At 36.2% G+C, this 24,421-nt stretch overlaps 7 protein-coding genes and 4 long non-coding RNA genes across 30 annotated transcripts; 5 read left to right on the top strand and 6 right to left on the bottom strand.

The window, feature by feature from the left end:
* Positions 1–1,256: 1,256 nt before the first annotated feature.
* HDG2 (homeodomain GLABROUS 2) lies at positions 1,257–7,261 on the top strand (the record flags this gene model as incomplete). 12 transcript variants are annotated; one of them, NM_001197982.1, is made up of 14 exons in its annotated part: positions 1,352–1,587; positions 1,931–1,976; positions 2,923–3,008; positions 3,100–3,374; positions 3,453–3,570; positions 4,148–4,336; positions 4,706–5,119; positions 5,194–5,295; positions 5,367–5,567; positions 5,633–5,807; positions 5,892–6,163; positions 6,237–6,332; positions 6,413–6,783; positions 6,864–7,256. In NM_001197982.1, exons 4-13 carry the CDS (start codon positions 3,133–3,135, stop codon positions 6,767–6,769), a joined length of 2,166 nt encoding a protein of 721 aa, NP_001184911.1. In that variant the 5' UTR covers positions 1,352–1,587; positions 1,931–1,976; positions 2,923–3,008; positions 3,100–3,132. The 12 variants fall into 12 exon arrangements, with proteins under 12 accessions (NP_849596.1, NP_001322680.1, NP_001322675.1 ...); NM_179265.2 differs by lacking the exon at positions 2,923–3,008 and having other exon boundaries at positions 1,257–1,587; NM_001331528.1 differs by lacking the exons at positions 2,923–3,008; positions 6,864–7,256 and having other exon boundaries at positions 1,312–1,587; positions 1,931–2,012; positions 6,413–6,769.
* Positions 5,595–7,539, bottom strand: AT1G04353. The gene is made up of 3 exons (NR_138699.1): positions 7,489–7,539; positions 6,939–7,085; positions 5,595–6,857 (listed from the first exon to the last, which is right to left on the bottom strand). It is a non-coding gene; the product is annotated as an other RNA (long non-coding RNA).
* Positions 7,315–8,262, bottom strand: AT1G05220 (Transmembrane protein 97, Putative). Its single transcript, NM_100401.3, has 2 exons — positions 7,894–8,262; positions 7,315–7,662 (listed from the first exon to the last, which is right to left on the bottom strand). The coding sequence occupies exons 1-2, from the start codon at positions 8,212–8,214 to the stop codon at positions 7,501–7,503; spliced, it is 483 nt and encodes a 160-aa protein (NP_172014.1). The 5' UTR covers positions 8,215–8,262; the 3' UTR covers positions 7,315–7,500.
* Positions 8,263–8,473: 211 nt separating this feature from the next.
* Positions 8,474–9,753, bottom strand: AT1G05210 (Transmembrane protein 97, Putative). Its single transcript, NM_100400.4, has 2 exons — positions 9,365–9,753; positions 8,474–8,854 (listed from the first exon to the last, which is right to left on the bottom strand). The coding sequence occupies exons 1-2, from the start codon at positions 9,686–9,688 to the stop codon at positions 8,672–8,674; spliced, it is 507 nt and encodes a 168-aa protein (NP_563731.1). The 5' UTR covers positions 9,689–9,753; the 3' UTR covers positions 8,474–8,671.
* Positions 9,754–9,815: 62 nt separating this feature from the next.
* On the top strand, positions 9,816–11,054 carry AT1G05205 (hexokinase-1 protein). Its single transcript, NM_100399.3, has 3 exons — positions 9,816–10,018; positions 10,386–10,465; positions 10,721–11,054. The coding sequence occupies exons 1-3, from the start codon at positions 9,908–9,910 to the stop codon at positions 10,803–10,805; spliced, it is 276 nt and encodes a 91-aa protein (NP_563730.1). The 5' UTR covers positions 9,816–9,907; the 3' UTR covers positions 10,806–11,054.
* Positions 9,996–10,406, bottom strand: AT1G04347. Its single transcript, NR_138698.1, has one exon. It is a non-coding gene; the product is annotated as an other RNA (long non-coding RNA).
* Positions 11,005–15,216, bottom strand: GLR3.4 (glutamate receptor 3.4; the record flags this gene model as incomplete). 7 transcript variants are annotated; one of them, NM_001035894.1, is made up of 7 exons in its annotated part: positions 15,004–15,197; positions 14,164–14,596; positions 12,707–14,040; positions 12,351–12,628; positions 12,240–12,271; positions 11,724–12,133; positions 11,005–11,628 (listed from the first exon to the last, which is right to left on the bottom strand). In NM_001035894.1, exons 2-7 carry the CDS (start codon positions 14,513–14,515, stop codon positions 11,155–11,157), a joined length of 2,880 nt encoding a protein of 959 aa, NP_001030971.1. In that variant the 5' UTR covers positions 14,516–14,596; positions 15,004–15,197. The 7 variants fall into 7 exon arrangements, with proteins under 7 accessions (NP_001030971.1, NP_172012.2, NP_001320831.1 ...); NM_100398.3 differs by lacking the exon at positions 15,004–15,197 and adding an exon at positions 14,695–14,971; NM_001331526.1 differs by lacking the exon at positions 15,004–15,197 and adding an exon at positions 14,695–14,971 and having other exon boundaries at positions 11,155–11,628; positions 14,164–14,619.
* AT1G04343 lies at positions 11,142–11,511 on the top strand. Its single transcript, NR_138697.1, has one exon. It is a non-coding gene; the product is annotated as an other RNA (long non-coding RNA).
* Positions 15,217–16,303: 1,087 nt separating the features above from the next.
* emb2394 (Ribosomal protein L6 family) lies at positions 16,304–17,906 on the top strand. Its single transcript, NM_100397.3, has 3 exons — positions 16,304–16,453; positions 16,896–17,195; positions 17,306–17,906. The coding sequence occupies exons 1-3, from the start codon at positions 16,419–16,421 to the stop codon at positions 17,640–17,642; spliced, it is 672 nt and encodes a 223-aa protein (NP_172011.1). The 5' UTR covers positions 16,304–16,418; the 3' UTR covers positions 17,643–17,906.
* A 297-nt stretch (positions 17,907–18,203) lies between these two features.
* AXR1 (NAD(P)-binding Rossmann-fold superfamily protein) lies at positions 18,204–22,043 on the top strand. 3 transcript variants are annotated; one of them, NM_202032.2, is made up of 15 exons: positions 18,333–18,467; positions 18,560–18,732; positions 18,827–18,868; positions 18,967–18,990; positions 19,243–19,353; positions 19,478–19,557; positions 19,672–19,825; positions 19,908–20,001; positions 20,178–20,266; positions 20,378–20,451; positions 20,539–20,701; positions 20,843–20,928; positions 21,238–21,321; positions 21,411–21,591; positions 21,717–22,043. In NM_202032.2, the coding sequence occupies exons 2-15, from the start codon at positions 18,688–18,690 to the stop codon at positions 21,798–21,800; spliced, it is 1,311 nt and encodes a 436-aa protein (NP_973761.1). In that variant the 5' UTR covers positions 18,333–18,467; positions 18,560–18,687; the 3' UTR covers positions 21,801–22,043. The 3 variants fall into 3 exon arrangements, with proteins under 3 accessions (NP_172010.1, NP_973761.1, NP_001030970.1); NM_100396.4 differs by having other exon boundaries at positions 18,204–18,467; positions 18,827–18,990; NM_001035893.1 differs by having other exon boundaries at positions 21,411–22,043.
* A 1,011-nt stretch (positions 22,044–23,054) lies between these two features.
* Positions 23,055–23,422, bottom strand: AT1G04337. The gene has a single exon (NR_138696.1). It is a non-coding gene; the product is annotated as an other RNA (long non-coding RNA).
* Between the last annotated feature and the right edge of the window lie 999 nt (positions 23,423–24,421).

Genomic DNA, 24,421 nt, shown 5'->3' with positions numbered 1-24,421 from the left:
AGGAGAGTACGAAGAAGGAAGAGGAGGTTAAAGTGCAAGAGAGGCATGAGAGCAGTAAATGGCCTAAAGCCCATGCAGCCTCTGTGTACACATTTAATGCGTCGAAACTATTCGCCACCCTATCGCATACGTACGTACGTATAACTCCATCTATATATCTGTACCTACATATATACAGTAAAAATCAGAAATAAGTTGGGTTATTGTTTTTTTATATATAGTTATTTTAAAGAATCTAGGTAAAGTATAAACTTACTGAAAAGAAAAACTTGAGTGTTAAAGCTATAGCTATAAGGACTTTAAAAAAAAAAACAAAGCTTAAGAACTAGGTAATTAAATACGCAGTATATTTCTCTATATATTCGCGTGATAAATTAAGATGAATGCATGGCTTTTACAAATTATCACCTTTTTAATGGGTGATCCGTATTTTAAATAGCTTAATTGCACGTTATAGTTATAAATGCTTGGGCCACAAAGTAATTAATATTTCTAGGCATGTAAAATGAAGTCTTACTGTGAAAAAAGTGATATTTCATTGACTTCCTTAAATTGAAAAAACAATTGTTTCGTAAACAAAACTCAAAATTAAGGTGATGATTTTTAGATTTTCTTCTTTTAAATGAAATAAAATAAATACATCACTCAATCAACTTCTGTCTGACTAACAATAATACAACCTAAACTTCTATAATATTTAAGAAAATGCCATGTGGAAGAAGAATCATGAAATTTTCCTTCTTTACAATTAAATTTATAACAAAGATATGAAATAATAATAAAATAAAATAGTTAAAAATATAATAGTCATATTTTTTGAAAGTAAAAATTAAATTTATATCTCATAAAGATAAATATTAACTATAACAAGTCATTGAATTTTAGTTAAAAAACTATATAATTTTTTTCCATATTATAAATAATCTAAGAGTATTAAAATTTCAGAAAATTACTTTTAAAATTGTATCCTTGACAAATGGGGACTATTGTCTAACTTTTTCTGTAAATGGAGAACTGTATTAAAGCAAATTTCAATATAGTTAAATCTTTTTTTAATATAGTTAATTTTGTTAAGTGGTGATTTATTGCATATGCATAAGTTATGAATAATGCTAATGATTTTTTAAAAATAACTACATATCTAATAGATAAATGTAAGTCTCATAGGCTCATAGACCGTTAGCCGTCATTCCTCACCACATTATAATATTTTAAATAAATAAAAAATAAAATTATTTTAGGTTGACATTGTATATAAGATGAAAAACAACACATAATTTTGTAACATAAATAAAATAAATTGTAACATATCTCTCTCTCTCTATATATATATAAGCGTGTAGGATAATTAAGTGTCCCTCTCGCACCATTTAATTTCATTGCACCCTCTCAATTCTCTCTGTCATTACTCTCTCATCTCTCTTCCTCCAAGATTTGCACCTACCTTTCAAACCTTTTGCTCGCCAACAAAACCGCGCTTCACAAAACCATCAGCGGTTTTCCGAGAAACAAATCTCAGACCAGACACCGCTCTACTCTTCTCTCTCTCTCCCTCTAGGGTTTCGTCGCTTCTTCCTATATCCCAGTGTATGTCTCGAAAACCTCATCATTTCTGCTGTTTTCTTTATTTTATCCATTAATTCATGTACACAAATTTATTTGTTTAAAGTATCATTGGATCCATTACACTTCAGTTTTCTTAGCATCTTTATAAAACTCTCACTTTCATGATGTTTTTTTTTTATAATTTAATATATCCTGTATGTTGAATTTTCAGTTAGTCATCTATATTTTGTCTTAAATTTTGCCTTCTTTAGCATTAATTAATTGATTTCTTGCCTCTAATATCTTTCATTCCTCTCCTAATTTGCTTTCTGACTTTCTGATTTATTGTATTCTTCTTTAAATAATCTTATCAATTTCTGCATAGTCAGAGATGAAACCTTCAAGAAAACAATAAAGAGGAAAGATTAAAGGTTAGTATTCCCTTGCCTACCAAAAAAAACAGAAAGGTTTGTATTCTCTTCGTATATCCTTATTTTCATTATACGTTTGGTTTTATATATAAACACGTGTATATACTTTATAGTAGTAGTATACATTTACATATTAATGTGTGTAATAAAAACGTTTAAATACGATGATGATGATAAGAAATAGCTGGAAAAAATTAATACATCACCCAGGCCTTATGTCACGTTGGTTGTAAGTTGTATAATAACTATATGTTGGTCCGTCGCACAGGTGCACAGATATAATACTATTTTTTTCATTTCAATTTTTTTTTCTTTCTTAATCGCCAAATAGTAGTTTACACTTTTTCCTGAAGAGTTTTTATTTTTTGAAAATCTACTAATGATTATATTTAATTAAATTTTGTTTTGTTCTCACGAAAATATTGTTTTTTTAATAAACAGGATAGAGTTGGGAATTTATTTGTACCTACTTTTTCCCATTTTATTTGCTTTGAACAAATGAGTCCAACATTTCTCTTTTCGTCTTCTCTTTCCTATCCCATCTAAATCAAAACTGATCAAAATACCTCGAAATTTTAAATTAAATCACCATCCATCAAAGCTATTATAGTGTAGAAATTTTAAAGTTTTTTCTTTGGACAACAATTGATTTCCATCTACACTACATATGATATGACTCTTGAATCAATCATAGTTTTTATTTCAGTCTGCTGATTAGTTTTTTTCTTTTCTTTTAAAAGGGTAAAAAATCGGTAGTTTCGAATAATTTTGAGTATGTGAAAATTCATTATTTTTGGGTTGGTTATTCAATAACAAATTAATTTGTGATTGTGATGTCTTTTTTATGCAAGGCTCTTTTTTCTTGCTTTCAATTAGTGGGTCCTTTGTTTCCTACAATCATCTCCAATTCTTCTGTTTGCTTATATCATTTTGTATGATCTTCAAGAAGAAAGATAAACGACTCCGAAGAAAGATTTAAGTTATTGTTGTTCATACAAAAAGAAGGTTGTAAAGTTGTTGACGTGGACAAAAGTATTGCCATATTTTTCCAGCCTCGAAGAAATTTCCCTTCTTCTTCAAACCCTAAATTTTGACAAAACTCTCTACTTTTTTTTGCTTCTAGGGTTTGCTTTCAGTTTCCGGAGTATAAGAAAAGATGTTCGAGCCAAATATGCTGCTTGCGGCTATGAACAACGCAGACAGCAATAACCACAACTACAACCATGAAGACAACAATAATGAAGGATTTCTTCGGGACGATGAATTCGACAGTCCGAATACTAAATCGGGAAGTGAGAATCAAGAAGGAGGATCAGGAAACGACCAAGATCCTCTTCATCCTAACAAGAAGAAACGATATCATCGACACACCCAACTTCAGATCCAGGAGATGGAAGCGTATGTGTTTAACTTACTCACTTACTTCAATTTTCTTGTGTGTTTTTTGACAATTCTTTTGTTTTGGTTGTTAAATAGGTTCTTCAAAGAGTGTCCTCACCCAGATGACAAGCAAAGGAAACAGCTAAGCCGTGAATTGAATTTGGAACCTCTTCAGGTCAAATTCTGGTTCCAAAACAAACGTACCCAAATGAAGGTATACTTTTTATATTATGAACATATATACATTAGTTAATGGATCTATATATATTAGAGAAAATATATATACTTGTTAATTAAATTGTTATTTCATTCATATTAAGTCTTGTATATATACATTGAAGGGCTTATCTTTATACTTAAGAACATTTTGGGTGGCTGGTGTTTTCTTTCAGAATGAATTCATTGACTTTTGGCAGATTTTAGATCTAGTTGAGACACTTTGACTTAAAATTTCTTACTTATTTTTTTTTTCAATTGAAAAGTTGTTCCTTTGGCAGAACTATATATTTGGCGGATCAAGCTATAGAAAATTGTTTGGTTGTAACAACATTGCCTATTTATTATCTTAGTTAGAGCCATATATAATCTATAGATTGAAACGTTTTGGACACATATGCTTACGTTATGCAAATACGGTGAAACACATAACGTGTACACGAGTGTTTTATTTGAAACATACACTTTTCCTCTTTTTAAGTAAAATCCTTTGTTCCTTCGTTTTACCCAAATTAGAAATAAATCACTTGTATAAAACTTTAGAGATAACCGGAATATAAGTTTTATTTGCGCAGAATCATCACGAGCGGCATGAGAACTCACATCTTCGGGCGGAGAACGAAAAGCTTCGAAACGACAACCTAAGATATCGAGAGGCTCTTGCAAATGCTTCGTGTCCTAATTGTGGTGGTCCAACAGCTATCGGAGAAATGTCATTCGACGAACACCAACTCCGTCTCGAAAATGCTCGATTAAGGGAAGAGGTATGAGAATCAACTATTTTAAATGTTCAAATAATGTTAAGAGTTTTACACTTAAATGTTGTCAAGAAGATAAAATAAAAAATTAGAATTTGTTTTTATACCACTAATGTTATATCGCTTTCACAATAATCATTTCTTTCTTCATAAAATAAAAACTTTTATAGATTTGTATTGAAATTAGAGAATTTAAACATTTTTTTTTCATTGAAGAATAGAAAAAATTATGATATTAAATTGAGATACTAAAACGATATTTTTGGAACTGTAAGGAGTAGTAGTACATAATAACAACATTACTCAACGTTTCTTCTTGTGACCAAACTTTGAAAACCACAAGGATCAATAATCTTTCTTATTTGTCTGTTTTAGATCGACCGTATATCCGCAATCGCAGCTAAATACGTAGGCAAGCCAGTCTCAAACTATCCACTTATGTCTCCTCCTCCTCTTCCTCCACGTCCACTAGAACTCGCCATGGGAAATATTGGAGGAGAAGCTTATGGAAACAATCCAAACGATCTCCTTAAGTCCATCACTGCACCAACAGAATCTGACAAACCTGTCATCATCGACTTATCCGTGGCTGCAATGGAAGAGCTCATGAGGATGGTTCAAGTAGACGAGCCTCTGTGGAAGAGTTTGGTTTTAGACGAAGAAGAATATGCAAGGACCTTTCCTAGAGGGATCGGACCTAGACCGGCTGGATATAGATCAGAAGCTTCGCGAGAAAGCGCGGTTGTGATCATGAATCATGTTAACATCGTTGAGATTCTCATGGATGTGGTAATTAACATTTTCATTTTACTTAAAAGCAATCTTCTCTGTTTAGTTTCAACAACATTGATATGATGTTGCAGAATCAATGGTCGACGATTTTCGCGGGGATGGTTTCTAGAGCAATGACATTAGCGGTTTTATCGACAGGAGTTGCAGGAAACTATAATGGAGCTCTTCAAGTGGTAATTTTTTTTGCTTTTATTCTGTAAAAATTAAATTTCAAACTGAAATAACCACTCTGTTTTGCTTGCAGATGAGTGCAGAGTTTCAAGTTCCATCTCCATTAGTCCCAACACGTGAAACCTATTTCGCACGTTACTGTAAACAACAAGGAGATGGTTCGTGGGCGGTTGTCGATATTTCGTTGGATAGTCTCCAACCAAATCCCCCGGCTAGATGCAGGCGGCGAGCTTCAGGATGTTTGATTCAAGAATTGCCAAATGGATATTCTAAGGTAATATAATAAAAACATTAGGTTATACAAAATGTTTACTTAAGTAGAGAGAATTAATGTAACAGGTGACTTGGGTGGAGCATGTGGAAGTTGATGACAGAGGAGTTCATAACTTATACAAACACATGGTTAGTACTGGTCATGCCTTTGGTGCTAAACGCTGGGTAGCCATTCTTGACCGCCAATGCGAGCGGTTAGCTAGTGTCATGGCTACAAACATTTCCTCTGGAGAAGTTGGCGGTATAACCTACTGTTTGTTTCATAAACAGTTTTCATAATCAGAGTCAGAGTCAGAATCACAGTTCTATATTAATGAATATGCAGTGATAACCAACCAAGAAGGGAGGAGGAGTATGCTGAAATTGGCAGAGCGGATGGTTATAAGCTTTTGTGCAGGAGTGAGTGCTTCAACCGCTCACACGTGGACTACATTGTCCGGTACAGGAGCTGAAGATGTTAGAGTGATGACTAGGAAGAGTGTGGATGATCCAGGAAGGCCTCCTGGTATTGTTCTTAGTGCAGCCACTTCTTTTTGGATCCCTGTTCCTCCAAAGCGAGTCTTTGACTTCCTCAGAGACGAGAATTCAAGAAATGAGGTAACTATTTTAGTTACTACGCTCTCTTGTTCTGTTTTGGACAGAGTTTTGATGTTTTTGTGAGATTTTGCAGTGGGATATTCTGTCTAATGGAGGAGTTGTGCAAGAAATGGCACATATTGCTAACGGGAGGGATACCGGAAACTGTGTTTCTCTTCTTCGGGTAAATGTGAGTTACACCGGGTTTTGAACTATTGTTATAATCATCTGATCCTAGCTAAGAGTTTTCAATCTTTCTTTATGTCACAGAGTGCAAACTCTAGCCAGAGCAATATGCTGATCCTACAAGAGAGCTGCACTGATCCTACAGCTTCCTTTGTGATCTATGCTCCAGTCGATATTGTAGCTATGAACATAGTGCTTAATGGAGGTGATCCAGACTATGTGGCTCTGCTTCCATCAGGTTTTGCTATTCTTCCTGATGGTAATGCCAATAGTGGAGCCCCTGGAGGAGATGGAGGGTCGCTCTTGACTGTTGCTTTTCAGATTCTGGTTGACTCAGTTCCTACGGCTAAGCTGTCTCTTGGCTCTGTTGCAACTGTCAACAATCTAATAGCTTGCACTGTTGAGAGAATCAAAGCTTCAATGTCTTGTGAGACTGCTTGAAAACCATCCATTAGGTACTACTTTCACTAAATATATTCTTCTCGCTTTTACGCCATTATATGATGTAATCATATTTTTCTTCTTCTTTCTGCAGGAAATAACAAAATGGTGATGATGGAAAAAAGAGAGAGATTTCAGTTTGAGAAAAGCGGAGGAGTCAAGATCGAACCTCACAAGAGAATACCATTGAGTGTTTGTTAGTGTTAAGTTTTGGTCTGCTTATTTGATGAAACTAAGCAGTGAAAAACTTTTTACTTGAAAGTGAATATGTAGATGGTTTTACGAGGTTCGGGAATTTGACTTCCCCTGTCACATACTGAATTAGACAAAAACAAAAACTAGGTTAGAAAGAATGCTTTCGGATTTCTTTTTGTGTTACAGTTACTGTTTTTCTTTCCTTCTTGTGGTTAGATGGACCATCATCAGGAATTTGGAGTTTGTCTTTCTTTTGTATAAATATCTTATACAAGTATTTTGGTACTTTTGTAAGCTTATGTGAGTTTGTCTAGGGGAAAGCTCACACTTTTTTTTACCAGACAATGAGTGTCTCTCAAAAGGGCCATTGCCAAGTAAATTTACCTTTTGGTTCTGTTTAGGTTAAGTTCAACCAAGGAATTGTTGCTGAGTTAATACTTGAACAAAATTTCTAGAAGGGATAATGTTTTCACATTGAACATTCATACCATGTGATAAAGTAAAGTTTTCAAATGAGAAATTACCCTGGTTTATCCTCAAGCAAGCTTTCTCCTGGCTAAAACAGTTGATCTTTTGGTCGAACAAGTCACCAGACCACGAAGCATTGCCAGAATTGCAAGACCCACGAAAGGCAAATACGCCAATAGCAATTTGTTAGTCACCTTCTCTGAACCTATCATGTCTCCAAGTATAGCAGCCTAGAGATTCACAAAACACACAAAAACAAAACGTGAAAGAAACTTACAAACAAAGCGGTACAATCTAGCCTTCTCAGAGAAGCAGAGCAATCACATATACTAAAATATAGAACTCCAAAAGAATTTTCGTTTCCAAATCAAGAAAGTTGTAACATTTACAGATCAACAACATCAAAAACAAATATACATAGACTGAGCCAAATGAAAATGAAGAGAAAGAAGAAAATGTACCATGGAAGTGAGGAAAGAAGCTCCATACAACAAAGAAGTGGTACCAAACCACGACTTGCTGGTAAGAATGGCGTAGATGTTGACAATGGAGAGAGGCAATAGGAATATGATCTCATGCCAGACGAGTCCAACGAAGAAAAGAGGCTTCTCTATGAAGAGGTAATCGTTGAACTCAGAGCTGTACCAGTCTTTCAGATCGGTGAGGAGCTTCGGGTAGATTCCAGGAAATAGTATTTGACCGTTGAGAAGCGGTACATTGATAGCCATCAGTGCGAAGAAGAAAAACAGAGAGATGTTGATCAGCTTCCCCAAAGCTCCCATCTTTTTTTGCCTCTCTCCCGAGTCGTTGACCACAAAAATGAAACAGAAGAAGAAGAAGAGACGAATTCTTGAGATTCACGCACGGTTTATTTAATTGTTGGTTTTACTTAACCGAACCAACAGACCCGAGCTATTTCTCTCTTTCTAATTTTTATAACTAATTGCTGGTTTAATTACACCGAACCAATTCAAACAAGACTCAAAGAGGACCAAGTTAAGACCCTAGTCCAGTGGCGCGGAACTGGAAGAGCACAGGCAGTAGTGTCAAGAATGAATTTTATATCAACCAAGTAAACATTTCATTGTTGCTGAGTCAACAAACAAGAATTCCACATAAATCAGAAAGCAATAAAGTTTTCACAAGGAAAAATAAACACCTCTTTCTAGGCATATACAGAAAAAGGATGAGTAAGTCTTCCAGAGAGAAAAATCAACTGCTTTTTTTTTTTTTTGAATCTCAGGCCAGCTTTCTTCTGGGCATGATAGTGGATCTCTTGCCAGAAGATCCAGTGTTTTTGGTGGATCGATAAACTAAGCCACGAAGAACAGCCAGAATCCCAAAACCCATGAAAGGCACATACATCATTAGCAATCGATCAGATGCCTTCCCTGAACCTATCATATCTCCTAGGATTGCAGCCTAAACATTTACAGGAAGAAAAAGGTAAGAAGATGAGAAGCAAAAAACAAATAGGCACATAGTCAAGCAGAATATAGCCAATGCATAAACCATAGGTCCACAAGAACGCAGACCAGCATATTGCACTTCAAGGTTTTTCATTGCAGGGAAAGATATATATTTCCACCAAGAAACACTAATAATCTACAAATAACATTGAGAATATATAGAAAAGTTAAGAACTTTAACTAATAAGTCACTGCAGATAAGAAAATAACACCATTCCGCCAAGAAACAGTGACAGATATATAATTCACATTGAAAAGGAGAACGCTAAGCAAAGTTGAGAACTTTAACTTATTTTCAGCAAACCGTTAACCAACATTAGCTCTAATGATGCTTGCAGGACAAAGTTATAAACTTGAACATAATCAGCTTGCAGATAATCTCCTAAGATCAACACTAAACAAAGTCTCCCAAGTTCAGACCAATAATTCAGTAAATGTAGAGACAAAATAGAAACCACTGTACCATGGAAGTGACGAGGGAAGCTCCATACAACAAGCAGGTGGTACCAAACCACGACTTTCCGGCAAGAATGGCGTAGACGTTAGCAATGGAGAGCGGCCATAAGAACAGAAGCTCATGCCAAACGAGTCCAACTAGGAAATGCGGCTTCTCCATGAGCAAGTAATCTCCAAAATCGGCAATGTACTTGCTTTTCAGATCGGTGAGAAACGCTGGATATATTCCTGAAGGAAGTGAGGTTTGCCCGTCGATGAGCGGCGCAATTATCGCCATTGAAACAAAGTATACGAAGAGAGCTACGTCGATTAGCTTCCCTAAAGCTCCCATCTTTTCTTTCTTCCTTCTCCGATTGATGTTTTGCTTCAAATCTGAGTTCTGAGAGTCGTTGACTGGAAAAACCTAGAAGAAGAAGAAGATCAAATTATTGGTTTATTCAAACCGAAATAACAAACCGGAAAGAATACGCCGGTTCAATCAAGTGGTTAAGTTAAGGTGTGATTTCAATTTTTCAACTGCGTTTGAGATTTCACCAGGAGCAAGAGAAAGATGAGCGAGACGAGACCAGTGCCGAGGAGAGAGAGTCCATGGGGTTTACCGGAAGGTCACCGTGAGCCCAAAGCTCACCGCTGCAACGATCGTGTTGAAGACGTTATCCAGGTTCTCACCATTTCCTTCCTTGTTTCAATTTAAAAAGTTCCATTTTTTTTCCTTCTGATAAACCTTTGGAGAGATCTCTCTTAGATAACAGCAGAGATTCAGTGAAATCAATTTAGGGTTTTTCGAGGGTTCTGTTACTTTTCATAATGTGGGGAGGATGATGGTTAATGGCATTTGATCATGAACGATTAATACCTAAATTCATTGGCTTTTATGAATCTATTCTTCAATTTTGTTTGTTGAAGCGTGTATCAGCTTATTGACTTTGTTTCAATGGAAGAACTAAAATTGCTTGGTTTGGGCCATGATTGTTTGAAAAGTATCCTCTTGATCTATTCATATCATAGTATTTTAGTAACTTTTTCAGGCGTTATTCGAGGGAAACCCATTCAAGACAGTTCCAGGACCTTTCAAACTCTTCTACCGATGTATGCGCTCTAAGCCAGGGTATGTGCAATTTCATACTTTATCATACCATCAAGTGTTGTTTGATACTAAGCTGCAGAATCTTTGCTGCTTGTTCCATTGCCACTGAATGAATGGTTCTTAATTCTTTGTCCACCAGCTATTGTTCCCGCTAAACCAGTTTCTCGTCTTTTTTATTTAACAATAGACAGACGTTTAGCCTTTTCTGCTTTCTTGTTGTTTGGTTTATTATTCATACTAGATCTGGAGGCTGAACCATTCACCTTTTTATTTCAGAGAGGAGCCAACAGAGCCATTCAAATACCTCGACCTGGAACCTCCAAAGAGAGAAGTTAAACTTGAAGAAGCAAAGCTTGAGTAAAGTGATATTCACTCCCTTTTTTATTCCTGCATACTTTTTAGCTGAGCGTGTAAGCGCCATCACTGTGATTTTAAGTTTACCTTCAATATGTGTCAACAACATCTTATTTTCTCTTAATAAAATTGATACTCGGAGTTTCATTTCAGTTTTATCTATTGCTTAATCTGTTCACTTGCAAGCTTCTCTCTGAATGTGAACTCTGATGAAGATGCTTTTTTCATTACGACTCAGAAAAAAGATTTACAATTTAGCTTTGCTTTGTGGTTCCTTGAACTTTCCTATTACAAAATCTTCTGACAAGTTTATTTACCCTCTAAGTATGTTAATAGTCATTTAAACTCTTATCTGATTAAGTAATTTCGCCATGTTGTGATTGTGAAGTCCCAGCTGCACTTTGGGTACTTTTGAGTTTCTTGCTACTCTTCTGCTTAAGTATCTCCTTGATCTCTGCTTCCCTCTTATCCACAACTTTTATCAATTCCTTGAAACTCGGTGCTCGTGAACCTCTCCCTGATCGAGATGGCTCAGACACTTCGCCTGCCCTTTCCTCGTCCGCACTTTCTGGTAGCAACCTCTGGTATTGCCAGAAAACCCTCCAGAAGAAGACAGTGAGTGCCATGAAGCAAGTGATGCCACAGATAAGGAAGAGTCCCCAGAAACTCTTTAGTGAAAGCTGAGAGTCCTCACTGTTTGAGATCTGCATCGAGCATTCATGCTTGTAGTTAAGCCATTTCCTATGGATTTTCTCGAGCTCGCCTTCTTCAGATAGTTGCAAGATAGCCGTTGACATGTCTACAGCTAAAGGGGAATCTCTCTGGAATGCCTGCAACATCGGTTTCAAGATTCTAAGAAAAGTTGTAGAGAAGGAGCAAAGATAATATATTTGAAGGTAAGTTTCTCAAAACCGATTTTACATACGAAACCCCAGCCTGTGCGTGTGAACTCTTGCCCTACTGTACGGAATTTGCAGTTGCTATTTGTCAAAAGAACTTCGATGTAAGGAAGCTCATCTACAATGGCTGCCACACCGCCAGCGTTGGGACCGCGTTGCAGAGCAGAAAGGTACTGTTCTTCGTCTTTCAGAGGAACAATCCTTGAAGGTAGTATGTTAAGCTCGTTGATTAGATAGTTCCGAGCAAAGGTACCGTCTTGAACTCCAATTGGTTCATTGCTCGTTACCAAGCTATCTATTCCTTCAATCCGAGATGTCAGCTGTCGAATGGTTAGGATCGAAGTGAGACTGGCCGTGTAGCTCGAGTTGATGATCAGAACCACGAATAACCAAATGATCAGCACAAACCTCCCCAGTGAACTCACCGTGTTCTCCCCTGAAAGATTCAAAAGTTATAAAGTAAAAACACTTTACTTCCCTCCAACATTCTGTAAGCCCTGGTGTGAAAATCTACCAGGTTACTCGAATTATAGCGTACTTACTATGAGAGAAGAACATTGTTGAGAAGCTAAACCTGTAACAGTGAAGAGGAGAAGGAAAATAAGGTTTAAAAGGTAAACTCGGGCTCTAGTGTTAAGAACTGGGAAACTAACCAGAAGATGGTAATGAGTTGACGCCTAGGAGGGCCACGGAATTCTTGGTTGAAGCGGTGTTCGAGAATCCAGACCATGGCTCCCACAAAGAGAAAGAAGCCTCCAGTGACAGCCCACATCTCTATAGTGAATGGTTTCAGGAATGACCAAGGACTAGACTTGGCCTCCTTAACCGGAGCCACCACCACAAGCCCTGATTCTATAAACGGTTGTGTGAAATCTACATATCTTGTTCTGTTTGTGACGATTGTGATATCTCCTACAGCTACATCAAAATTCTGAAGAGGAAACATGAGAAAAGACAGGTTAGCATCTTCTGAAAGTTGTGAACTTGATTGAGTAATGTAGCTACTCACATCCGCAACAACTTCATTGACGAGGTTATCATAAGAAGGATTTCTCTTCCCGTCTCCATATAGTATATAAGTACGTGGAACAGGATATGGAAGCAATTCAATAGCGGCTTCAAAGACATCAATGCAGTAGCCTCTAACGCCAGGCGGGTTTTTATCCTTAGAAACGTAATCTGTATAGCTCACACGGTTAGGCACCCCGATTCTGAGCGGTTTTCCATTATTAGGAAACACCCAACCACGAGGAGGCTTAGTTACTTCTCCTGGATATATGATTCCTTTAAGACGCTGGTTTGCTGTAGATGTGTTTGGAGGCCTAGAGTACAAGGTCTCTGGATGGACCACAGAGAGACCCGAATGATTTGACCAGTACCCGACTGTGCGTGGAGCTGTACCTTCTAAGTTTAGAACTTCATAAGCCGGATTAACCCGGTTTCTATCTGAATCAAACTGGATTGGACCCGTCACACCAGTATGATTCATCCCAAGAATGATCTTCATAAACTTCTCTCCTTCATTGAAAACACTTAGTGCTGATAGCTGAATAGTGCTACCATTTGTTTTGTGCAGATTTGGATCGTTGGAGAAAGTTATGTTATTGTTTTCTCTGAAGAAAACATCGAGGGCACGAGCAACTAACCAAACAGAATCATAAGCATACATCGCATAAGAGTTAAAGCCATCATTTGGTCTAAGATTCTTCCATCTCGCCATAAACTGTCTTTTGACACTACTCTCGATTGTGTAGTGGCGAAAAGCAACCACTCCTTGCAAGAGATCCATCGTGTCTGAATCCACGTGCTCCATGGAATCCATAGCTGTAGGAAGCCAGTCTGTTGCGATCCAAACATAACCACTTGCCATCATTCCAAGAGATTTAGCCACAGAAAAAACGTTTAAACCAGAGTCAGGATTCACATGGACAACAAAAACCCGAGATTCCATCAGATTAACAGAAACCAACAAGTCTCTGATGGAGCTAGAATCTGCACCAGGAGTAATTGCAGCCTTGTAAGAGATCCTCGAGCGTTTCTTGGCTAATACATCGCCAAGGACAGATATCCCGTTCCTGCCACACTCATCATCAACGAATATCGCAATGACTTGTCTCCATCCGGAATATGATAGAAAATCTGCGATCGCATGCATTTGGAAGTAATCATTCTGCGTGGTGCGGAGGAAATAAGGAAATTGCAGAGAGGAGAGAGTCGGATCCGTTGCTCCAAATGACAAGAGAGGTACATGAAGCTCATTAGCTACATAGGAGATCATGTGAGCAATCCCTGAAGATTGTGGACCAATGGCTGCAACCACTTTGTTTTCCATCAGCTGCAAAGCTACACCATAAGATGAAACATAATCATCACTCATTCTTTGGGGGCATTTTCACAAACTAGTTCTGAGTTAAAAAGTTGGCCACAGTAGTAAGAGAGAAGAAGAAGGAGAAGCAGTATATATACCTCCCATGGTGCCGATAAATCCACTGCAATTTGAGTCTTGAAAGATGATATTAAGCTTGATGCCCTTAAGAACACTTTGGTCAGCATTAACATCATCCATAGCTGCTTTAACCGCGGGTTTAGCCGCTCTTCCGATAAAAGAATCATAAGTAAACAGAGCTCCAACATTCACAGAGCTTGGCCTCTGTCTTAATGGCCGCAAAGAAGAAGAAGAAGAAGAAGACGAGTTTCTAGAGAAATTACTTCTACAAGCACATTCCTTTGGAACAACCCACAAGACAGAAACACATAACAACACAACTCTGATTGCTTTCGCCATGGAAACTTCTCTTATCATCACCAAAAATCCCATCTTTATCACAATTTCCAGCAAAAGCACTAGTTTTTCTTTGTCCTGGTCTCATATAACCATTTGATTTATTTGGAGTAACACCTGCGAAATAAACAATGCCCAACCTGAATCAAAATTGAGATTATAACAAAAGACAAAAAAGATGGTCCAGAAATCTGGTGAAAGAAGGCAAAACCAACCAAGAAATCGGGAGTTAGATTCTGTAGAGAGATTGGTGTATACAGATTTTTGTGTCTGTATATTTATTTATAGTGTATAAAATAATGTATTTATATGAGGCCCTTTGATTCTAGAAACTGGTGCTTTACATGTGCAAGTAAGAACTGAAAATAATGAAGTGTAAGAGGGCCGTCTTAAAGATGGTTCGCAGAGAAAGAAGCAAAAAGTGTAATAAATAATTCAATGAACAAATAACTAAAGATTATATATGTAAGAACATAAAGAAAAACAAAAATTAAAAGATCCAATTGAGAAAAAGAAGAAGCAACCTTGGAATAAATACGAGAAACAAACTTTAATCAGAGATCCATAATCTTCACAAGTAAACGAGTGATTTAGCACTAAGCATAAAGAAGAAAGACAGAGAAAAGAAGTCGAAGAAGCAGAAGAAGAACTGTTTCTGAGCTCAAGCAAAGAATAATTCATAATATTCTCTCTCCTTTTTTTTCCCTATTTTCTTCCTTATCATTACTTATTTTTTTGGTATTTTATGAAATTTTGTAAATTTTGTTTTGGAGTGCTATTTCTGGAGTGGTCAGTGAAGACGTAGGCCAAGGTGTGGGGTAGTATGATCGATGCTTTACTTGTGTCCTCATACTATTCGATAAATCAAATTTTTACGTTGGCTCTTATTGGTAACTATCATTTATTAAGGTAGTTGATGCATTTTTCTTTTTGGTTACAACGGATATAGTTAAATGGTAATTAGGGTAACTACGTATGACATGAGGCAAAATAATAATTGAAAATGTGAATGTGAGGAGTGACGACCTAATTGCTCCAAGGCCGCCTTCGTCAAAGAATAAGTCTCCTCAACGGTTGTCAAATCAATTTCACACAAAAAAAAAAGAAAAGAAAAAGATATTTTCAGACATAAATAGTAAAGTAATTGTACTATTGATTTCATATGATAAAAGGTGCATGAAACACATGGTCGACTATTTTTTGTCTTTAGAGTGTTCATTAAGGAATGTTATTAAAAAAAACTTATAAGAGCTGCATTTGTTATTACATAGTTCCTTATTGAAATTTTCATTTGTTAATTGTTAACACAAAATAAAATATGCCACTGAATCCACAAATATCTTGTCGGTATCGAACTTTTTATTTATTTAGAACAAGAATATCTTGACCAAATGAAATGTGAACCAGGAAAATAAATATACAGTTCATCTTTTTTTTCTTTGAATCTTCTCAATTTGTTGTTTGGATTTTTCTGAGGGTAAGGGCCCATTTCATTTTTAAATTTGTCTGTTAAGAGTAGTTTAAAATCCATGCCTTTAAAAGATTCGACTTGAAAACATACTTAATCGGGAAAGATGCACAATTTTGATCCAAACGCATCTACTAATAATCTATTGACTTCATTAATCTAATCCAAACTCCACGTTCATTGGGTAAATTTTGTGAACAGTTATTATAATAATGGGCCTAGAAACAGTGAGATAATAGGCCATGATCAATATAGATAAATGGGTTACACAAATAATGAATTGTCCCACAGAAGGATGGTTAAAAGTAATGGGCCGAAAATAGTGAGCTAATGGGCCGTGAAAGTAATGATTTGAAAGAGGGGATTACAGAAGCTGACGATGGATAAGTCTTTTCTGGATAAAACGCTCTTCTTCTTCTCTTCATCCTCCTTCTGGAGCAGAGCTTAGAGCTCCATCATCAAATCTTATCAATGGCTTCCTCACTCGTCTCATCTTTTCAACCCAGGTACTTTTCATATACTACAAACCATAGAGCTTCTTCATTCCGCTAGGGTTTCGTTTTCTTTACTTGGCATTTTCTACTCAAAAATCTCTATAAACTGTGTTCATGAGCCTCCCAAGTATAAGGAATCTCTTTGAATGGGTTATTTTTATCTTTTTAAATCGATGGCAATGTTGAATTGGTTATGGACTCTTGAAATTGTGGATTTTTATTTTGGGAATTTGAATGTGTTATGCGGAACTCACTGTGTAAAAAGCAGGATTCTAGAGGGGTTTTTAGCCATGGAAACTGAAAGTTCTACAAGAATGTTTCTCTTCCTTAATCTAACGTTATCTTTGTTCCAATAACAGTTTCTGTGTATTGGTTTAGATATATATCTGGTAGAGTTTTACTTTCTTGACATGTTTTATCTGAAGATAGATAGATAACTTCCCCTTTGTTTTAGGTCAGCATTTTTGGGAGATAGAAATGTGTTCAAGGTCTCAAGCACACCTTTTGCTCAAGTGGGTTACTCCAGTAAGACCATTGAGTGCAAAGAATCAAGGATAGGAAAGCAACCGATCGCTGTACCTTCCAATGTAACCATTGCATTGGAAGGTCAAGACTTGAAAGTGAAGGGTCCATTAGGAGAGCTGGCTTTAACTTACCCACGCGAAGTTGAGCTTACAAAGGAAGAATCCGGTTTCTTAAGGGTCAAAAAAACCGTCGAAACTAGAAGAGCCAACCAAATGCACGGCCTTTTCAGGTTACAAACTTCTCATCTTTTCTTGTCATCCAATGAAGTCCTTAACTTTTTTGAGGTTAAAAGATCGTTTGTTCTCTAATCTTTTTTTTTAACTTCTGTGTGACTTTTAGGACGCTTACCGATAACATGGTTGTGGGAGTATCAAAGGGATTTGAGAAAAAGCTTATACTTGTGGGTGTTGGTTATCGTGCAACAGTAGACGGAAAGGAGCTGGTGCTAAATCTCGGGTTTTCACACCCGGTGAAGATGCAGATACCGGATAGTCTGAAAGTGAAAGTGGAAGAGAACACAAGAATCACTGTGAGTGGATACGACAAGAGCGAAATCGGGCAGTTTGCTGCAACGGTTAGGAAGTGGAGGCCACCAGAGCCATACAAGGGGAAAGGAGTCAAGTATTCCGATGAGATAGTTCGGAGGAAGGAAGGAAAAGCTGGAAAGAAGAAATGATCTTCATTTTTCATTATTATCTACTTACTTATCTCTTCCTTTCAATGTTTATGTGTATTTGCTCAAATTTGTTTAGAAATGAAGATGTTTGTGTTGGGATTCTTGAGTAAGTTTTTAAAGGAACCCATTAATTGTTTTTGATGCTCTGACAAAAATTTCTTTAGTGCTTTGATTGAACAAGAACTTGGGCACAAAGTGCCTCATCGGTGTGATTCTATTGTTATGTTTCCTTATTGAACCAAACCAATCCAAATCGGACAAAAATCATGGTAGATAAACTTTTTAAAACAATTTTTTAATCTATTCTTCTTTTTTTTAATTACAAATTTTCTTATTTTCTTATATCTAAAAAATCGTAACAGTAAGATATTAATATCTGTATTCTTAATTTGGTAGATAACTTTTTAAAAAACGAAAATTTCCTATAAGAATAATAATAGTCGGAAATAAAACAAAAAACAATATCATGGTGATTATTCTTATTTGCTTATATCTTCTTCTTTTTCACAATTTTTTTTTAAAAAAAATATTTACAAAATTTTCTTATTTGCTTATATATATAAAAAATCAGTAAGATATTAATATCGATTTTTTAATTTGGTAGATAACTTTTTTCAAACGATAAATTTCCTAAAAACAATAAAATATTCGGAAATAAACAAAAACCCTGATTGAAGAAAAGTCTTTTTGTTTATCAGTTCACCGGAGGCAAAAATCGTCTCTCGCTTGAGCTGCGAAGATGCAAGCAGTAAAAAGATCCAGGAGACATGTTGAAGAAGAGCCAACAATGGTAGAACCTAAAACCAAGTACGATCGTCAGCTCAGGTATACATACTCTTTTTCCTTAAACTCTACTTCGAACTACTCTTGTCGGGAGGAAAATTGATGAAGTAGTAATCGTTGGGTTGACTGATTAGGATTTGGGGGGAGGTAGGTCAAGCGGCCTTGGAAGAAGCGAGTATCTGTTTACTCAATTGTGGCCCTACTGGTTCCGAGGCTTTGAAGAATCTCGTACTTGGTGGTGTTGGTAGCATCACCGTTGTTGATGGATCTAAGGTTCAATTTGGTGACCTTGGGAACAATTTCATGGGTACTGACTAATTTTGAAACTTTTTGATTGTGTTTCTTCTGGGGGTTTTGGGGGACTTGCTTGCGTTATGATGATTTTTTTTTTTCATGTGAAGTCGATGCGAAGAGTGTTGGCCAATCAAAAGCCAAATCTGTTTGTGCGTTTCTCCAAGAGCTTAATGATTCTGTTAACGCCAAGTTTATTGAGGAGAATCCAGACACGTTGATTACTACTAACCCATCTTTCTTCTCTCAGTTCACTCTCGTTATAGCCACTCAGGTACCATTGTTTTTCTATTTGTAATCTTCTCTAATGATTTGTGTGTTACAATTTTTCAAAGTTCTAATCTTTGCTTACACAGTCACTCACCATGGATCATGATACCTTCTATTCAATGTTCTTTAGTTAGTTTCTCATATGTACTTTTCCTCGTCCTCTTCACGGGATATTGCTTTATTAGGCTTCTTTTTCCTGTGTTATTGTTATTTAAGTTCGTTATTTCATCCCCTTTTCGACATTGATTGGTTGCAGCTGGTGGAAGATTCAATGTTGAAACTTGATAGAATCTGTCGAGATGCAAACGTTAAGTTGGTTTTGGTTCGCTCTTATGGCCTTGCTGGGTTTGTTCGCATCTCTGTAAAGGTAATTAATACCACCTGTCTAGACCCAATTTGTGATAAAGTTTAGATTACTTTGTGGTATGCCGTGGTTAGGATATTGGCCAATGAGAATATATGCTAAGCTCTCTTCTTTTCTTTTTTATCAGGAGCACCCCATAATTGACTCAAAACCTGATCATTTTCTTGACGACCTCCGCCTGAATAATCCATGGCCTGAACTCAAGAGGTCCACTGCTCTCATATCCTCTCACTTTATGTTGTTCTGGCATCCTTTAACATTATGGTTGTGGATGGACGACTGAGTACTTACTGATATTCTTAATTATTTAATGAACGGCAGTTTTGTGGAGACCATTGATCTGAATGTATCAGAGCCGGCCGCTGCACATAAGCACATACCTTACGTCGTCATTCTTGTAAAGATGGCTGAGGAGTGGGCTCAATCCCATAGTGGTAATCTTCCCTCAACCAGGGAAGAGAAAAAAGAGTTTAAGGTTTAGTTCTTTTTTGTAACTTATAAAATTTATTAGCGAGCTTGCTTTCTTGTTTTAATTATCTATATCCTTGAATTCTTAGGATTTGGTTAAGTCCAAGATGGTATCTACGGATGAAGATAACTACAAAGAAGCCATTGAAGCCGCTTTCAAAGTTTTTGCTCCTCGAGGAATCAGTAAGTAGATATCTTGTTTGGTCTAGGTAGAAACTTGACTTAGAATGTTTACTGTTTCCATGGTTGAGTTAATAGGTGTAGCGATTGTTGATATTGGAGCTAAACTAACAGAAAGCTCTGTCACGGGTCAAATCACAGTATTCTTCATGTTGAACCAAACCTGTTTTCTCTTCCAGGCTCAGAGGTTCAAAAATTAATTAATGATAGTTGTGCTGAAGTGAATTCAAACTCCTCAGCTTTTTGGGTGATGGTAGCGGCTCTGAAGGTTTGAAACTTGAAACCTGCTCTGCCAGAACTCATAATTTTATGTTCATTTAGGAAGTGCAAACTGCAACTCATTTTGATTGAAATCATAATCGTACATAACCACCTGCAGGAGTTTGTTTTAAATGAAGGTGGTGGAGAGGCACCCCTTGAAGGTTCTATACCAGATATGACCTCTTCAACAGAGTTAGTGCACTTGCCTCTATGGCACTGAAATTCACCCTCAGTCTATTTTTCACATTGGTTATGTAGCTGTATGGTTTCTCTTTGCAGACACTATATCAATTTGCAGAAAATCTATTTAGCCAAAGCCGAGGCTGATTTTCTTGTCATTGAGGAACGAGTTAAAAACATTTTAAAGAAAATCGGTCGAGATCCGAGCAGCATCCCAAAACCAACAATCAAGAGCTTCTGCAAGAATGCAAGGAAACTTAAAGTGAGTATACTAAACTTCCTAACATGTTTAATTTGTTTTCTAATGTCAACGTTTTACCTATTGCTTGTTTACTTTTTCTTCGGAGCATTATCAGAAACATATGATTTGAGTAAAGCATAAACCATAATCCGTCCTTTGTAGTTGTGCAGATATCGTATGGTAGAGGACGAGTTCAGAAATCCTTCTGTAACTGAAATTCAAAAGTATTTAGCGGACGAGGATTACAGGTGCGAATTTTCCCTTTTCATATGAGTACAAAAACATCAGATGATTTGAAAGATGACCTTTCTACAAAATGTTCACTCTTTTGTCTGTCTCATACATGCCATAAGATGTTGTGATTGAATATTGCAGGAGCATTTTTTCAAAACTGCATAATTTACTGTATAAGCTATTCATTTAGTTGACCTGAGCTAACCAAACTTTTTAGTTCATCTTAGGCTTACACAGCAGAAAAAATAGATTCTGGATTTAGTTCAAAATTTTTCTAGGCTTGCATGTTTAGCTCTTATACTTAAATATTGTTACTGTCGCAGTGGTGCAATGGGATTTTATATTCTTCTTAGAGCTGCGGACAGATTTGCTGCCAACTATAACAAGTTTCCTGGGCAGTTTGATGGGTAAGAAATTCATTATGGCACTAAGCTTAATCTTTATTTTTGAACAATGGGTCCTTGTTTGGCTATTAACATGCAATACATTTTGGTAGAGGAATGGATGAGGACATTTCTCGATTAAAAACTACTGCCTTGAGTCTTCTTACCGACTTGGGCTGTAACGGCTCAGTACTCCCAGATGACCTTATCCATGAGATGTGTCGCTTTGGTGCCTCAGAGATTCATGTGGTTTCTGCCTTTGTTGGAGGAATCGCATCTCAAGAAGTCATCAAGGTTCGATTCATATTTCTTTCTCATTGTTTCAAATTCAGTTAGTCTTATGGGGAAGTCGCTAGCTTCTGGACATGCTTAACGAGGTAATTGAATATGTAGTTGTCTCTTTCTATCTTTGTTTGCAGCTTGTCACAAAGCAGTTTGTTCCGATGTTGGGGACTTACATCTTCAATGGCATTGATCACAAGTCTCAGTTATTGAAATTGTAGAAGATCTTTCCTTAACACATTGGCTTGAAACAGAGAGAAAGAGCTCTATCATATATTATTCTTCTGATTAAAAGATAATCTTTTTGCTACTACTGAGAAACAAAATTTTCAATGACAGTTCAGCTGAGACCATCCGACTCAGAATCTTCGAAAATCTTGCTTTGCTTTGTCCTTGAGGTTAGAAATATTTGAAGGTTAAATGAAGCTAATCTCATAAAATGGGCCACTGTAAGCCCATTCTACACGGGAGTCACATAAAATGGGCCACAGTTAGCTCATTCTCCATGAGTCTCATAAAAAGGGACACAGTAAGCCCATTCTCCACATGATTCTAGTCGGCAAAAGGTTTAATGAGATGATTTCTGCAAATCATACAAACGACAAGAATTTGCATTACGTTAACATCAAAGCTCAAAAGTTACTCTCAATAAAATGGGGTCCAAGAATAAGATCAATCAAAATATAATATTAAAATTGTCTAAAAAGTTAATGGGCATCAAAGAATTAATAACATCAAGAACCACAAATCCAATTTAGGGATTTGGGGCAATAAAGACAATTTGAATTGGGTGGTGTAGGGTTATTATGGCAAATGCATGAATAATAGAGGCCATTGAAGCTCGGTGGGTTTCACTTGTTACTACCATGACATTTCGTTTTCGATATAAAAGTATCAATTATACCCTTTTTCTTATGCATTTGTTTAAATATGTACTGTAGTATATAAATATATATAATGTATAAACACATGAGAGGTAATATAGTCTTGTGAACTGCTAATGTCGAACGCAGCCGACATAGCGTATGTCGTTTCCATCTACATTACGTTTGAATTTTGTGAACAGCATTTGACAAAAGAAAAGCACTAATGATGCGAAACGAATCTTTTAATATCATATCTAAATCAATCATCACCCTTAAAACATAGTCTGAGATAGAACTTTGGTAACGCATTATGCTAATGACACACACTAGCGGTATGAACTTAATTTAAAAGTTAAGATTTGCTAGTTTTAAGTTTTACTTAAATACAACTTGAATACGTGACACACACACACAAAAAAAAAAAAAAAACTTTAAGTAAGATGAACGTAGAAGTTTCCTTAATCATGTTTCAATCATGAGATTTGACTAAACACTTTTTTCTTGGGAAGATTCTAGTTCCAATGTTAAAATTCATTCGGCATCCAATTTTGATAAGTTTGACCCGATTTGTTACTTTTGTTTTTCCTTCTGGTATTTATCTACATAGTATGTGTAAATTTGATAGGAAAAAGACAATTATTAAAAAAGAAAAGGTCTGAGAAAGGAGTTAGCAACAAGAAACAGATGGATGGATGGAAATTGGGATGTCAGCTTTAAAGGGGTTTTGCTTGAAGAAGAGATCGACTGACCAAACTTAGACATTGAATTAGGTAAAGTGACAGTCTCCTCTTTCAAGCAAAGCACCTAACTTCTACCATCCTCTCCTCTCTCACACTACCAATTCATTGATTCTCCAATATACCAAATTAAACCAAACATAACCGACCGGTCGGAAGATTTGGGTTAGTGATTGAACTAAAAAGGTAAAACTCAGGTAACACGACCCGTACCTTTCATTATGATTATATGGAGAGCTTCAATGTCCATCGGTTGCCAACGGTGAATACTTAAATTAAATGACACTCTCTCATTTCTCTAAATTATTGGTGGCCATACATCTGTGTGTATAATAATGTACAAGTATATTAAAGCATGTGTCTACTTCACTTTGATGGTTATGGAAAATTTAAGTCTTGTGGCTTCCTCTTTGGTACACCAAAAATCATTATATCAATCGGTTGGCTAACGTAAGAGACATGAAAATTGCATCTTCTTCTTTTTAAAAAACAAAATTGACTCCATTTTTTTTTTCTTTTTGCAAAAAAATGAAAACTATCTTTAAAAAAAAATTGCTAAAATTACTGCCATATAATTTGTTACACATTGATCTACCACCTATTAAAAAATTATAGCTTTTTTAGGCATTGCTTTTGAGAGGAAATAATGTGCAAGTGCAACATATCTATAACATAAAAATCTGAAATATATGTGTGTATATATAGACAAACATGTTTGAAATAAACCATGTGGTTTGATTAACAGCTAATAATGACACACCATACACGTTATACTTGACCATCACCCCCATTCTCAATTTATAAGACCATAAAATAGTTTTCCGTATGCAATGAATAAAAAAAAATCAATGATAGATCTGAAGCTTATTAACATAAAATAGAAGTGGATAACATTGATCCAATCAATTCATTGCAGTCTCTCTGTTTGTTATTCAAAACAGCACCGACCTTTTGATTGCTCACATGCCATGAGCACAGCCATCGATGGAATATTACGTGAAGGAAACAAAAACTTGAATATATATTTTTCCTCACGATTGAGTTCAGAAACCTGGTTGAGAAAAAGAATTAGAGTCCACCTAAACATATACAAAATTCAGTATTATATAGTATATTTAATAAAAATAGATATGTGCGTTTCAGTTACAACATATATATGTGTTCCCTAGGAGTGAAAAGATGTCTTTTGAATTGATTTTCATAATAATTCTACGACATAGGGAATTGAAAATTTGTAGT

This window comes from Arabidopsis thaliana (genome assembly GCF_000001735.4).
Source record: "Arabidopsis thaliana chromosome 1 sequence".
In the NCBI taxonomy this organism is placed as follows: domain Eukaryota; kingdom Viridiplantae; phylum Streptophyta; class Magnoliopsida; order Brassicales; family Brassicaceae; genus Arabidopsis; species Arabidopsis thaliana.
Note: the sequence above shows the minus strand (reverse complement) of the source record. Positions and strands in the feature narration are given on the sequence as shown.

What these genes read in the sequence shown, in the direction of transcription:
- AT1G05220 (NM_100401.3), bottom strand. Translation starts at nt 8,214, where the DNA reads ATGGGAGCTTTGGGGAAGCTGATCAACATCTCTCTGTTTTTCTTCTTC. An exon ending in CTTCTTTCCTCACTTCCATG is followed by an intron (nt 7,663 to 7,893) that starts GTACATTTTCTT and finishes GTGAATCTCTAG; the next exon opens with GCTGCTATACTTGGAGACAT.
- AT1G05210 (NM_100400.4), bottom strand. Translation starts at nt 9,688, where the DNA reads ATGGGAGCTTTAGGGAAGCTAATCGACGTAGCTCTCTTCGTATACTTT. An exon ending in CTTCCCTCGTCACTTCCATG is followed by an intron (nt 8,855 to 9,364) that starts GTACAGTGGTTT and finishes GTAAATGTTTAG; the next exon opens with GCTGCAATCCTAGGAGATAT.
- AT1G05205 (NM_100399.3), top strand. Translation starts at nt 9,908, where the DNA reads ATGAGCGAGACGAGACCAGTGCCGAGGAGAGAGAGTCCATGGGGTTTA. An exon ending in GTGTTGAAGACGTTATCCAG is followed by an intron (nt 10,019 to 10,385) that starts GTTCTCACCATT and finishes TAACTTTTTCAG; the next exon opens with GCGTTATTCGAGGGAAACCC. An exon ending in TGTATGCGCTCTAAGCCAGG is followed by an intron (nt 10,466 to 10,720) that starts GTATGTGCAATT and finishes TTTTTATTTCAG; the next exon opens with AGAGGAGCCAACAGAGCCAT.
- emb2394 (NM_100397.3), top strand. Translation starts at nt 16,419, where the DNA reads ATGGCTTCCTCACTCGTCTCATCTTTTCAACCCAG. An exon ending in GTCTCATCTTTTCAACCCAG is followed by an intron (nt 16,454 to 16,895) that starts GTACTTTTCATA and finishes CCTTTGTTTTAG; the next exon opens with GTCAGCATTTTTGGGAGATA. An exon ending in CAAATGCACGGCCTTTTCAG is followed by an intron (nt 17,196 to 17,305) that starts GTTACAAACTTC and finishes TGTGACTTTTAG; the next exon opens with GACGCTTACCGATAACATGG.
- AXR1 (NM_100396.4), top strand. Translation starts at nt 18,382, where the DNA reads ATGCAAGCAGTAAAAAGATCCAGGAGACATGTTGAAGAAGAGCCAACA. An exon ending in CTCTCGTTATAGCCACTCAG is followed by an intron (nt 18,991 to 19,242) that starts GTACCATTGTTT and finishes GATTGGTTGCAG; the next exon opens with CTGGTGGAAGATTCAATGTT. An exon ending in TTAGCGGACGAGGATTACAG is followed by an intron (nt 20,929 to 21,237) that starts GTGCGAATTTTC and finishes TTACTGTCGCAG; the next exon opens with TGGTGCAATGGGATTTTATA.